Source organism: Haliaeetus albicilla, chromosome 23 (assembly GCF_947461875.1).
Source record: "Haliaeetus albicilla chromosome 23, bHalAlb1.1, whole genome shotgun sequence".
In the NCBI taxonomy this organism is placed as follows: Eukaryota; Metazoa; Chordata; class Aves; order Accipitriformes; family Accipitridae; genus Haliaeetus; species Haliaeetus albicilla.
In genome coordinates this window covers 14921284-14935721 of record NC_091505.1, presented here as the reverse complement: position 1 = coordinate 14935721, position 14438 = coordinate 14921284, and the positions used below count along the sequence as shown (strand labels likewise).

The window sequence follows — 14438 nt, the reverse complement described above, 5'->3', positions numbered from 1 at the left end:
GGTATAGTAAGAGTATTTTCTTTCTTCTAGTTATGGCAGCTACGAAGAACCAGACCCAAAGTCCAACACAAGAGATACTAGTTTCAGCAGTATTGGAGGGTATGAGATCTCAGAAGAGGAGGAGGAGGAAGAGCAGCAGCGCTGTGGGCCGAGTGTATTAAGTCAGGTCCATCTGTCTGAAGATGAAGAAGACAGTGAGGACTTTCATTCTATTGCAGGAGACAGTGACCTGGACTCAGATGAATAAACTCCTTTTCCTGAGATGGCGGTCATCCTGGGCTACTCTTGGCTCCCGAATTTCTCTTGTCCTAGTTTTGGTATAAGGAACAGTGTAGTGTGGCCTGTGTTAGCAAGAAGTAGATTTTTTTTTTTATATATAACATCGTAATTGGTTATAAAACGTGTTATGTGACTGAGTAAATGGTGAAAATAAGCTTTAGACAAGCATGCCCTGCTGAAGTTTTGGGTTGTTGTAGCCTGTACTAGTTCCAGAGTCCTGACGAAGATTTGTATGGTTTGTTCTTCAGTCTTATAGATGTAAAATAATTTCTCATAAATACTGGCCTGTTGGATACATGCATCTGTCAGGAAAAAAAAAATTTGCTCAGACTGACATACCTGCTGTTGATAAACAACTATAAAACAGTTTTCATTTCATTAAAGGGAAGGTTTTTCTCAGGGACCACAGCATGAATGCAGTGTCTGAAGTCTTACCCCAGATTGGTTTTTATAATTGTCTTAACTACTTTGAATGCTTAAGTAAACAGCTGCCTTATATATATTTTTTTTTTTTTGAAGGCGCAATTAGTCCCAGAAATCAGAATTTAGTAATGTGAGTCTTTAGGAAGGCTTATTATTCACAGGCGATTCCTCATTTTCAGTCACCTGGAAAGCAGGGGCAGACTCTGGCATTCTGTGTGAAATTCTGCCGTACTGCCGACTGAGTTCATGTAAATAAAACACGAGAAGGTTTAAACACGCGCTGCTTTTATTGCCGTCTCTCCGCGCCCCAGTATGCCTGGCCGGCGAGCGCACGTGCCGTGGCCGGGCCCGCGGGTCCCCACTCGCCCCAGCCTTGTCTTTCCAGCAGGCCCCGCCCGCACCCGGATGTATCGCGGGCGCCATGTGCGGAGGATCCGCACGGCGGAGGATGGTTGCGCACGCGCAGTTGCTCCGCGTTTGTCGCAACATATTTGCGCGGAAGGATACCTAAGCTGACAAAGATGGATGTGCACTCGGTGAGGCGAGTGCTGCCGAAGGGCGGGCTTGGCGGAAGGAGACGGAGGAAGTTCCGGTGGGGGTCCGTCCGCCGCGCAGGGGATCTATACGGGTCCACTGGTTGGCTCCGCCCGGACTACTTGCCGGGGGGAAGCTAGTTCCGGCAGCAGCCATTCGACAATTTGCTGCCTTTGCCACCGCCATTTCGGGAGCCGCCGCCTCAGCGCGCGGGGACTGTGGGCAGCTCGGTCCTGCGCTGCCCGCTTCAGCCGAGTGGGCCTCTCCGCACCCACGGCCCTTCTGCTGACTCCACCAGAGCCTCACCGGCCCCCTTCCCGATGGCGACTTCCGTGGGGAACGTGGCTGACAGCACAGGTACCGTGGCTTGCCACGCCGGGACGGGCGCGCTGGGGCCCAACAGCGCCGCAGCCTCAGCCCTGCGGAGGCTGGGCCCTGCCCTCGCCCGGGGCCGCACGGTGGCCTGCGCCCCCCAGGGCGGCGCCTGGCTCGCCCCGAGCGCGGCGCTGCCTGCTCGCCGGGCCCGCTCCCGGCGGAACTTTCCAGAAGCGGCGGCCTGGACGAGGCGGTGGCTCCCGGCGCGGTCCCCGCCGCCTTTGTGCTTGTCTCCCCTTGTCTTGGGGCGCCGACGGGCTGTCTCGGGCTGCCGACTGGCCGGGGCTTGTCCTTCGGCGGGCTCCTGTCGGCGCTGCCCGGCCGCAGCCTGCAGGCCGCTCCTGGACGATCACGGCGCGATTAGTTCTTGGTGCGGTGCTCTCTCATTGCTATATTTATCCAACTATCAAGTGACTGCGTTTTTGTAGAGGACGAAGTAGGGTAAAAACCTGACCCAAAACGCACATTGACTGGTCCAGAATCCCTTGCTACACTTACGGAGCAGATCTTCTGTGGCATACATAGCCGAGAAGTAGGTGCTTTTCTGAACAGTAAGATAGTGTGCTTTAGCTAAGAAAGATCCTGTCCTACATTTAGTTTACAGATCCAGAACTTGAGGGATGGCAGAGAGGAGAAATCTCACTTTCCCTGCAGAGCAAGAAAAGGAAGTATTTTGTTTACCGAATGACAGAATGGATGAAAGGATAACACAGCTTTATCCCTCAGATTTTTGGGTGTTTCTGTAGCTAGAGGGAAGGAAGAGTCTGAAATGCTGAAACGAGGTTTGGGAAAAGTAGAAAAAAAAATTAGCGTCTGTGGAGTAAGAGATGGGATAGCAGTACAGAGATAGGGATGTAAAGGGAAATGGTAGTGATACAGAAGTGGAGGTGGAGAGGCTAAGTGCTGCAATACGGTATTTTGTTGCTACTCAGCTAGAACTGTGTGTCTAGTCAGTGAGGCTGGAGCATCCTCTTGCAGCCTTGATCTGCGGAGGTGAAAAGAACATTCGCATGCTTGGGGAGAGTCCTGTGCTCCTCATCACCACCACCTCCCAGATGGGCAAGGCAGCTGCTCCTGTCTGGGCCTAGATTTTATCTAAATGTAAGGTTGAGTATGAGCATATGCCAGGTGCTTTGGATGTTATTTCTGGGGGAAAAAAATGGCCATGCATACATTTGTGATAGTTCTGTGTAGATTTTTATTTTGCTTGTATTCTGTAGAAGTCTCAGGAAAGGTCATTGTCATAGCAGTACTAGGCTCCTCCAAGGTCATAGTCAAAGCATGTAGCACCAGTTAGCCTACGTACATAAAGTAATGTATGCAGGATTTGATAAGGGATTATTCTGCCTGTGACTCTTCACTGCAATTATTTTCTTTAGAAATGGATTCAGTGAGCAGCAATTGATGGCTGTACTATGGATTATTTGGGTTGTAGAACTTTTCTTCTAGCCAGCTTTTAATAGAAAGTTTAGCTGATTTTGAACTTTGCGATACAGCTGTCCACTTCCTGCTTTTCAATGAACTTCTCAAGAATCATTGCTAAAATAGTTGTTTGGAGGTGGATGACTGGCTATTTTACGCTGAGTAGTTTGCTTCATCTCTTCTTGGGGGGATTGTTTTGTGAAAAGACTTGATAAATGAAAGAAAATGATAGTGTTTCACTTTTTTTGTTGCTTTTGTCAGCAGTTCTTATTCCCAGGTATTAAATACAGTATTTCTGCACCACCTTTTCTCTTGCCCTGGGAGTTGCAACTTCAGTTTCACTTTTTGCTTAAGTAGGCAAAATGTAGCATTTAGATAAGGGTTGGAAGCTTCCTTCCAAATGGTCATAGGAATTTAAGTCTAAACTTTTGGGGTTTTTTTTGCTTTAGCTTTGAAATTTATTTGAAGAAGAAATTAATCCATGGGACATGCTCTTCCTCTATCCAGCTTCCCTGTGTTTGTGCCATCAGCAGAACTTGAAATTACACTGACTGCCAGAGGGGCTAAACCTGTGTGGCTGTTAATGGCAGAAGGAGGGAGTGAGAAAGAGCGTGTTGGTACTCCAGTATCATTATTACTGTCAGCACCTTGGACTTTCATAAATGGTTCAGTCATTCTCACGTTGAATAGCAGTTGTATCTGTTTATTGGCAGTAGGTTTAACCAGACGCTGAAGTCCATTTTTCCCTTAGTCAGGGTTTGGAAAACTATTAAGCTAGGTTCCTAGAGAACAGAATCCAATCTGGATGAAGATACTTGTGTTAGTAATTTGTCAAGTATCTGAAAGCAAGTAGTTTTGCTAGTTCCAACTTACTGTGAAACATAGAGATAATATACTATCTGGAATAACAACTTTAGTTATATCATGTAGTGTTTGCCATCTTATCTTCAAAACCTGCTACTGCTAAAAAAGCGATTTTGAAAATAATTTACATCAATCCTAATTTCATAAAATAAACACTATATAGTAACTCTGTACCTAATCTCTCTGTGATTATTTTGCTATTTTTAAAGTTTTCACAAAAGAACTAAAGAGTCTCAAAGGATTTTTGTAGTACCTAACTGCAAAAAGATGTGTACTCAGATACTGAGGTACTTTGTTGTACTAGGAAGGATTTATCTGTTTCATTTAAATACAAAATTTATCTGTTTAATTTAAATTGAAAATTTTAAAACTCTGTATGTCCAGGTGGGAAGTGTTTGATGAATGGAATTCAGTGACTGCAGAGTACTGGGAACGCTGGACTTGGGGAGGGAAAATAAGAGATGCGTGCAGTAATCAAATCTTTTAATAGTAAGAGTCATGGGTCTAAAGGCAGAATTTGAAGGCCAACACTTCTTTCTAGGATGATAGGTTGTGGTTTTTTCCAGGCTGCACTTGTCTATATTTTAATACAGAACTGTGTTTTGTAAGACATTTTATTTACTTTTCACACTTAAGGTTGTTTTGTCTAGAACAGGTGGTGCTTTATTGTTCTCCACAATTGTCTCTTAAATACTAAAACCATTTTGTTACTTCCATTCCAGCTAAGCCTCCAGAAGCAGTAACTACTTCCCTGTACCTTGTCTGTTTAATGGTTCCTTCTGTTGGCCAGTTGCATAATCATTAAAGTGTGTTTGTCTGTCATCAGATATTGTTCTAAGGCCATTTTTTTTTTTCTGTGAAGGAATTTTTATTCATTATAGGGAATGTAGGAGTATAGAGGATTCCAGGGATGTTACAGCTGCTTGGTTTTTTTAAGGGCTTTCACTACTGGCACGGCAAAACTCCTTTTGCTCAAGTCCTTTGAAGTCTTTGTCTGCTGTCCTTCATTTCCCTATTAAGTTTTTGGAACATGTTTTTAATACTACATAAGGTTTACGGTCTTGGGAGAGAGTGAGGAGAGTCATTGTTCCGTTAGCAGCACTTCTACTGTTACGAACCAAAGTACAACATCATGCTAGGAATCTCTTTGAATATATTTCAGGTTAATGGAAAATGATTGACTTACAAATATTCACCGTCATTACAGTCTACATGTTTCCTATTATTAGCTGATGAAGTCATGGACTTGTACAGATCATGTTAGAAATATCATAGTAATAGGTTGGGGCACGAACATCTGAGAGTTCAAACTGCCATGTGCTGTGGTGTTTTATGTAATGTCAAACATTTTCATCCTTCAGTTGTGTACGCTTTTTTTTCACATTGTTTTGTTTTGTTTTTTGTTTTGTTCCCATTATCTAACTTTTTGTTTTCCCCCCTTAAATGTTTTGGTGATTCTCCAGAACCAACGAAACGTATGCTTTCCTTCCAAGGGTTAGCGGAGTTGGCTCATCGTGAGTATCAGGCAGGAGACTTTGAAGCAGCAGAGAGACACTGCATGCAGCTTTGGAGACAAGAGCCTGATAATACTGGTGTGCTTTTATTACTGTCATCCATTCACTTCCAGTGTCGCAGATTGGACAGGTAGGAGACTTGAGGTGTTCTGTCAAGCTTTCTCTATAGTTTGCACCTCTAATAGTACTGAGCATAGCTGACAAAAGTTCTACTCTTAACATTGATTTCTTTTTTTTTATCACTGAACACAAATACTGACTAACTTCATGGCAGCAGTAAGGACTGGTCAAAAATAATGTTCTTCCTTTTTAAATTCTGTTAGGGTAAGAGATACAAATTGGAATTGCTAGCTTTACAACAGACAACAGATCTTGCTATTGTTCTCATGTTATTTTAATGTTGTACACATTAATACTGGAGTGTCAGCCATGCTAGTGTGTACTGGAGGTATTTACATATGTAAACAAAGGCTTTTGTTTATTTATTCCACCTGCAGTGTGGGGGTTTATTGTTTTGGGTTTGGTTTTTTTTTTAAGTTGCAAGACTGGTTGTTCGCTGTGAAATGGCATGATTAGTTAAGGATTTTTGTCACTGAAAGTTGTCTCTATATTCTTTCTGCTTGCCTGTTCCTGATCTTGCTTTCTGTACCTCAAGCATTTTGAACTTTACTAGCTCTGGCTGTAAATCTCTGTGTGCTGGTGAAGGAAGTAAGAACCTTTGAGATTTATTTTATAAAGGCTTCTGAATGAAGTTGTAATAACCATTCAGATAGGGGAAAATAAAGTGGGGGAGGATACAACTGAATTTTACACGTACATCTGTCAGCTGTGTCCTGCTTCTTGAAAAATGCATTGAGTGGAGTGTTGCTTAAAGCATACAAATGTTGGAAGAGGCTTCACAGGATTTCTGTAATGTTTTCTCCAGTTGCATTGAGTTCAGATTTGGTGAGGTGACCTGAACCCCACTGATTGTAAATGAGAGTTGTCTTTCTTCAGTAGAATCTAAAATAGGAACAGGGGAGATGATAGTTTAAACAGCTCTGTAAGTCCAGATTTGTTGGCTAAGTTTGGCTCACTTAAGAGTGAATGTCCATTCAGTGTTTGCCTGTTTACCTGGTTACTTAAAGTCAAGGGTGGGTTTTGGTTTGGTTTTTTTGCTAACTTGTCTAATTTTCTCCAGGTCTGCTCACTTCAGCACTTTGGCTATTAAACAGAATCCACTGTTGGCTGAAGCCTACTCAAATCTAGGCAATGTGTACAAGGAACGTGGACAGCTACAAGAAGCAATTGAACATTATAGACATGCACTACGCCTCAAACCAGATTTCATTGATGGATATATTAATTTGGCTGCTGCGCTGGTAGCTGCGGGTGATATGGAAGGAGCAGTACAGGCCTATGTGTCTGCCCTTCAGTACAACCCTGTAAGTAATGCTATTTTATAGAAGAACTCCATACTTTACTACTGTCCCAGGACTCACAAATAGCAGGTTTCAGAGAACAAACAAGTGATAACCCTTCCCTCTAACCTGTACACCATAAGCTTAATGATCTATTTATACTTTTTGTAAGGATCTTTGAAACACTTCTGTCACAAAAAGTTTTAAATTGCAGTATAGTCAGGGCTGCTGGTTTTGTACTGATCTGTATTATTGAGATAACAGAAAAGCAAGGATTGGCGTTCGGTTTTGGTTTGGTTTTTCTTTTCTCTGAAGTCAGATGTTTCAGTGAATAACCTCATTTGTGTGCTTTAAGGCAGTATTATTACAGTGAGAGAATCACTGCTCAGACTTGAATGTGAGAGCTTGAAAAATCAGGTATTACGGTATCATGAAGTCAGGAATTTCATAGTGATGACAGTTGCCTTGCTTAGATTTCCACTGTGGACTGGTTTACAGAAGCATCATTTTTATGTTTTATAGGCTGAAAGTGAGTATCTGTCTATAAGTGACTCCTATAAAATAGATGTGGTGTTTGGATTTTTGGTTGTAACTGTTTTGAATTGACATTTTTAGTAAACAGTGTATCAGACTGCTATCTTCTGTTTATTTTGCAGCATACTCAAATAATTTGTATAGTACTACTCAGCATGATGAAGGTATCTGTTTGCTATTTGGTCATACGTTTTGTCAAAAAATACTTCAAATGCAGCCTTGGTCTGGTGTGCATATATCCTTTTTCCTTTGGAAAAGCAAGTGCACACCCAGTCCAACAAGAGCTCAGAATCTTGTTTCGCTGTGTTCTTCAGCCTAGGTGAACTCGTCTAACCTTAGTATGCTAAGTGGTGTGACTAGTGGAGTTTATGCACTGGTTAGAAATACTATAGATGGTGTTTTCTTACCAGAGCTGAGTTTTGTTTAGGTTAGAAACTTCTTTTGTTAGTGTTGACAAAAATGTCCCCATTCTCTGTGGTCTTTACTGCTAGATAATGCAGTTGCAGCCTGTGCTGCTGTTAAAAATGAAAGAAGAACAACATGTGGCAAGGCTGTTGAAAATAGATGGATTAGTGGGAGAAACAGGGAGAAAAACTGCTTTGGGGATACAGGAAGCAAAATGACTATGTATAATCTAGTTAAAAGCCATAATGGCAATGGTGTAACTTAAGAATACAGGTTTGCAGTCATGCTTGAAAAAAAAAAGGGGGGGGAGGGGAGCTTCAGGTATTTATGTATGGCAAAAGAACTTGAGCTGCTGGGGGGGGCACTCATTCTTGGTTTTCTTCTATATTTCTGTATAAAGAAGAATTGTATGAAATATTACTTCCTTACTTTCTACTTCTTTACAGTTGTATTTTTACAGTACTATAATCAGTAAGATTATCTGTTGGCTGTAATGTTAGGTCAAGAAAAATCATTTACATTCGTGATGTATTTCTTAAGAATTTAAAATAAGCTGTAGAGGACTGGGGCGTTCCTTTGCAAGTTCTCTGTGAAGACCTTTGGGTATCTGGAGTCCTGAAGCTGATCGTGTGGCTTTGATTTTTCAGGACTTGTACTGTGTTCGTAGTGACCTGGGGAACCTGCTCAAAGCCCTGGGTCGCTTGGAAGAAGCCAAGGTAGGTGTTGGGTAGAATACATGTAAACGTCAGTGTTTTGAAAACTTGAACTTTGCACCAAGTCTTCAAATCTGCGTTGATCTACAGACAGTCTGAGAAACTGCTGAAAACTGAAGGCACTGAAACACCCCAGAGTAGTTGCAGGGCAAGATATGGCATGTCCATGTTAAAAAGTTGGTTTAAGTCAAGAAATGGAACGTTACCAAGCCTTTCTGCTGAACTAGACATTCTGAAGTATTGGGCAGGGGCTCCATCATGCTCTTATCTGGAATTAAGTAACAGTCCTTCAAATCTGAGGCTTGCCTGCTGGTGCCAAGCAGAGAGCCTGTGGTTAGCTCGAGATCCCTGTACGATGCAGGTGCTATTGAAAATGCTGCTCTTCTAAAGTCCTTTGTGGCTTGTAAGTGGAGAAGAAACTTATCCAAATGTTACCTTGTAATATTGGCTTTTAAAGATTTTTATTTAACTTTTCCCTTCCCTTTATAGTGGAAGAAAGGCTAGTAAATGATGAATAGTTGCAGTATGCGAACCCCTCGAATATCTTTTCTTCATGTCTTCCCTCTGCCCTCCCCCAAAATAAAGAAATCAGAAGGACAAAGCTGGTTTGTTTGGGAAATGAACTGATCGAAAGAAAACTTGCTGTAGTGGAAAGGTGGCTTATAGCAGTCTTGTGTTTCCTAAACTGAGAATTCGAACACCAAGATGAGTTTAAAATTCTTGGCATGTTAAAACTTGGATTGCACAAAGAAATTGTCTTGTTACAAGCCACCTTACGCGTCCGCGCTGCAGGGGTGAGGAGTGTGGAGAAATCGGAAACACTCTGGACTCCACATCTGTCACTCCAAGCCCCACGCGCATGCTAAAAAGTGGAGTGTATGAACAGCGTAGCTGTCTGTTTGGCTGCAGCACCATTTGGGGAGGGTTATGATCTTTATGGGGTAATGGGAGTGCAGCTTCAAAGTTTATTATTTTTTTTTATTTCTCTTAACAACTTGGATGTGCATACCATCCTAGGGCAGCCTAATTGATTTGGTCAGATCCAGGTTGAAAATACTTAGCAGCATTTAGATTTTGAACAGTCTTTGAGACACTTGGTTCTCAGCCCACCAAGCGGACAGCTAACATGAATTGCACTTCACTGCAGCTTTAGTGTGACTGGTATAGGCCAAGACACTGCGCCTGCCTTAGGTTGCTGACTTCTTTGTTTCAGAGCTCTGGAGACACCTAGTTTGAAAGTGTTATTCCGTTTTGTGAGAACTTAATAAATGAGGAAAAATATCTTGAGTAAATTGCAATGTGTTTCTTTGGTTATCAGTCCATTTGAAAGATCAAGCCAGCAGATTCCTTACAGTTTGAACTAAAATTTAATTTCTTTGTAGATATTTCAGAGCCTTTCTTCCAAAAAAAAAAGTCCCTGCTGTATGCAGTTGCCCTGATTAACCCTCTCCCTTCTGCATGTCTCCCTTGTTACAGACAGATTGTCCTCATTCCCATGTGTTAAGACATATCCAAAAAAATGCAATTGCTTTGTTGAACTTTTACTAATGATCTTGTTTTATTTTCTCTCTTGTTTTTGGTTTTTCACCACTGATATTGTATTTAGAAGGTTTCAGGTGGGTGAAACCTCCTATTCCATGCGTAAGGTGCCTCGCTGAAGGGAGCTCGAGGCCTGGATCTAGGGCAGACACACACCTCCTCCTCCTCTTCCAGCAAGGAACGCACCGAAAAGTCACATGATGAGAAATATGGTAACGGGTTTGTAACTGCCACAGCAAAACCATTTGCCTCCATGCCTGAATCTTCTGTCTTGTGGCTTCAGAAACAGCTTAAAATATTTAATTACAAGCAAGTAATGTAAGAATATTTTATACTAGTAGCCACAAATTCTTTCAAAGAAATAAAGTAAAAGTAAATTAAAATATTTTTTTAAAGAAATAATTGGAGATAGTTAATAGTAAAAGCTTCTAACTCTTCTGGTTGTTCATTTTTTTCCTTTTTTCTTCTTTGTTTGGATTGCAGCGTTCTGCTCTTCTGATGATGCGCTGTGATCCTGCAGTAGCGCAAAGGCTGCGCAGCGGTAACGCGCATTGCGTGCGATTAAGCCCTCATGAACGGTTGACTAGATGATTAATCTCTGATTGGGTGACTGCCCAAGCTCCAGGCTGTAGCCTTTTGGATAAAATTGGATTGTAACACATTTAGAGTCCAGACATCAAATTTAATACACGAGTTTCTGTATGGGCCTGTCTGGTAGATTAATGATTCTGGTTGGCCGTTCACTGGACCTAGGGGCAATCAATATAGCAAAGCAGTTCGCAGCGATAGCGTGGCGCCGTGCTGTTTAGGATGCGCAGCGATTTCTTGCGCTTGCATTACAGGGACCTAAACCTTCATGCAATCCTGTCATTTGAGGTTTTGAAGCTGCAGGTGATTGAATGTATTTGAAGAAACCAGGGAAAAAAGATAGGGATTCGAGTGTGTCATCCCACTTGACAAGGACAATTAAAACTGAAGAATGGCTTCATCTTTTTCAGTAGTTTTTCTGGTTTTTTAAGTAATTTCTATCTGTTTTAGAATATTTCACAGTTTTGTAATTTTATTATGTGAGGTTGTTTTTTACACAGTAGTTTTTGGGGTTTTATGCACGTAAGGGTGGCACATATTTCCACTGAACTACTTTAATTATTTCTAAGATGATTTCTGCAGTGACCTGGTGTCTAAAGGCATGTTAATTTGTTATCAGCATAACTGAAAAATGGTGGGCTTGCACCTGGGTTTTGGTTTGCGCTGGCGCAGGATCAACAACAGTTTGCAGCGCATTAGTTTTGGCGCAAGCTAGCCTATACTGCAGGGTCACTTTTGGCTGGTTAGAGAAGGCATACTAACAATTATTTTTTCTCATTTTTTTCTTTTTACAAATATTCCCCTTCCCTTGTATCTCTCTTCTTTAACTGTTCCAAGGCCTGTTACTTAAAAGCAATTGAGACTCAACCAAACTTTGCAGTGGCTTGGAGTAATCTTGGCTGTGTTTTCAATGCCCAAGGAGAAATTTGGCTTGCAATTCATCACTTTGAAAAGGTAACTATCTAAGCCCATCAGCTTCCCTGCTAGACTTTAATGTACATGTAGTTCTTTACTTGTAGATGATAGAAATATTTTGATCAGCAGAGAACTTCTTATGATCCAGTTAACATCTTACGTTAATAATTTTTTTTGACTTCCTAATGTTTCAGACTGCCTGTATGCCACTAGAGAGACATGTTTAGAATTGCCCTAAGGGCTTCACGCACATGTCAAATAAAAGAAAATTCATTAAGTTATTCTACAGTCCTTTTCCGGAATAAATTTTTTGAAAACCTAATTTGATGGGAATAATGTTTTGCATGTTTCATGTGTGAGAGGGAGAAACAACTTTCTGCTTAAAATAATTTTTCATTTTGATTTTTGTTTCAGGTATTACAGTCCTTTGAGTAACTGAGGAGAACAATTTTAAGTGACAGACACTAATTCCTATTCTCCGGGATTATTTTTCACCACTCTTGTTTCAGACTTCTCTAGATTGGTATCATTAACTAGTTGTCTGATACCTTCTAGGTAGTATCTAGTTAGCATCTTAATTCAGTTTGTACTCATCTAAAGTGAGTACTCATCAATGTACTCATCTAAAGTTTCTAAAGTGATCTAAAACCAGATTTAAGATGTGGTGGACAGTTTCTTCCTGATATTTATGACTTAAGATCTACAAAAATAATTTTAACTGCTTGGAATTTTTTTTGGATCTGTGTCTAGTTAGTGATGGATTATAAAGTGTTTTAATTTGGAAATAATAGTTCCCATGAGAGACTGTAAGAGTGTGGCCTGTCAAATACTCACATGTAGCTTATTACTGCATCTTCTGTAACTTTATTGGTTCTTAAGTTTTTTGCATTTTGTTAGTTCTAAAGAGAGTGAAAATGTTTTCTTTTAGTTAAATGGCTACTGAATTTTCCCTACACAAGTGATATATTTGCTCTTTTCTTGCTCTTTTGAAACTGTCTCTCTTTTCCTGAGCTGCTGAAGTTTTAAAATGCTGTCTTTATTTTGCAGTAGATAAAGGATATAGATCATTTTTTTGGTGGGTTTTCTCTCCTGAAAACTAATTAAAGGCAGCATAGCATGGGTAGGCAGAAGTGTTAAGTATGATCAGCCTAACATGAAATAAAGGTTTAACACTTGTTCTGCAGTAGTTGCAACTAACTAGGTAGGCAAATGAATAAATTTGAAGGTAGTGCGTGCTGTTGTTTCTACAGATAAATAATTTTGATGCTCTGTGATTGATTTCTGTAACTTAAAGTTTTCCTTCCTTACTAGGTTATTGATAAAGTCTTATATGCTTACAGATTGGGTTTGTCAAATTAAAAAAAAACAAAACAAAAAACCAAAACCACAACACAAAAAATACCAAACTAAAAAACCAACTAGGTTTCATAGAGAATGTTTTTGTGTTAATGCTCAAAACTGTTACTTCAAAAATATTTTCAGGCTGTAACACTTGACCCAAATTTTTTGGATGCTTACATCAATCTGGGAAATGTCCTGAAGGAGGCAAGGATATTTGACAGGTAAGCAGATAAGTCCTGTGACTGTCAGTGGCCTGTCAGATGTATCAAGTTAGAAATTAGGTTCCTAATGTAAAATCTCTTTGGACAGTATAGCAAAGACTTCTGCTGTAAGCTAAGCAAGCAAATGGCTTTGAAATGCATACAGAGCAGGTTACCGGAATAAAAATAAAAATTCCCATGGAATCTATTCCTGTGTTACTTTCCTGTACTTAGTAAAATGTAAAAAAGAGAGTTTCTGAAGGCATGGATAAAAATATATTTGAAATTAAGGCTTGGGATGGGTGAAGATAAGATGTCCGAGAAAGACATGAACCCTTGAGTTCTCTGTTTTCATTATATGATTCAGGACATGAACTACAAGAGTGTGTCTTCTACAGTTTTCCTTCTGTGTAAGACAAGCTGAAATGCTGAAATTCAGCTAAGCATCTGATTTGAATATGTTTGTATTTGTTATGTGTTGGTATCATGTTATTGCATGGGGTTGCAGTAGTGTTGCTGTCTTCTTGAATTAACTTGTTTTGAGACCTCTAATCTGATACATGAATCTTACCTTTGTTTCTGGAAGAAGATCCAGGCTGTGGTGCTTATATGCAGTGTACAATATTGCATCTGTTAATTGGATTATAATTTCTGGTAGCTGTGGTTTGTGGCTCCAAATTTAATAAAAGCTTGCAGGGAATAGGTTAATTATTCTAACTAGTTGCATTGCACATGGTGTACATCACTCGGTGATTTCTGTTTTAACTGTGAATTAATGGGCATGTTTTCTCATCATTTTGGACTTTACATCACCTTTTGAGAATTTATGTACTATGTATATTCTAGAAATCAGATTTGAATACATCAGTCATAGTGCTATAGGAGCGTATAATTAAATATCTCACTTTTGAACAAAGTGAAATTTGAAGTGTAAGTAAAGCATGATTCATGTGTTAGGTTAGTGGAGAGAATAAAGACATGTAATAATACTGTTTATGTTGTTACAATTGAATAATAAATTGGAAAAAAATGGAGCGAAGGTCTCATGGTTATCCTAGTAATGAAGAGTGTTTAAAAAAAGTAGATGAAAGCTTTACTTTTTTGCCAGAAGACTTGTGTTGATCACTATACAACATCAGGTGGGAGGAAAACATTCCTGTCTTATGAAGTATTTCTTCTAGTCTTCTAGTCATTACAGAATTCAGCATAGCTTTAATATAATGTGAATAATAATAATAAATCATCCCTTGATAGGGCTTTTAATTCTTTCAAATCTTACAGGACAGATTTGTGTGCATTAATAATACATATCCCTTGAAGTTTGGGGTTTTTTTTATGTAGGTCGTTTTTATGACCAAGGTAAATATAATTGCTGCTCTGTGGATGATTGTT

General features: G+C 40.2%; 2 protein-coding genes across 10 annotated transcripts in view; both read left to right on the top strand.

Moving 5' to 3' along the window:
* TAF1 (TATA-box binding protein associated factor 1) overlaps positions 1-976 on the top strand; it is a 33860-nt gene extending 32884 nt beyond the window's left edge. For all 7 annotated transcript variants that reach the window (XM_069811254.1, XM_069811253.1, XM_069811259.1 and 4 more), the window contains one exon: positions 31-976. In XM_069811254.1, the coding sequence (XP_069667355.1) occupies positions 31-247 (217 nt within the window). In that variant the 3' untranslated portion in view covers positions 248-976. The remainder of the gene's footprint in view (positions 1-30) is intronic.
* Positions 977-1365: 389 nt separating this feature from the next.
* OGT (O-linked N-acetylglucosamine (GlcNAc) transferase) overlaps positions 1366-14438 on the top strand; it is a 28046-nt gene continuing 14973 nt past the window's right edge. The window contains exons 1-6 of one of the 3 annotated variants that reach the window (XM_069811262.1): positions 1366-1593; positions 5361-5541; positions 6592-6835; positions 8398-8466; positions 11428-11544; positions 12988-13067. In XM_069811262.1, coding sequence (XP_069667363.1) covers positions 1557-1593; positions 5361-5541; positions 6592-6835; positions 8398-8466; positions 11428-11544; positions 12988-13067 — 728 coding nt within the window. In that variant the 5' untranslated portion in view covers positions 1366-1556. The remainder of the gene's footprint in view (positions 1594-5360; positions 5542-6591; positions 6836-8397; positions 8467-11427; positions 11545-12987; positions 13068-14438) is intronic. The other 2 variants (XM_069811260.1, XM_069811261.1) reach the window with 2 other exon arrangements.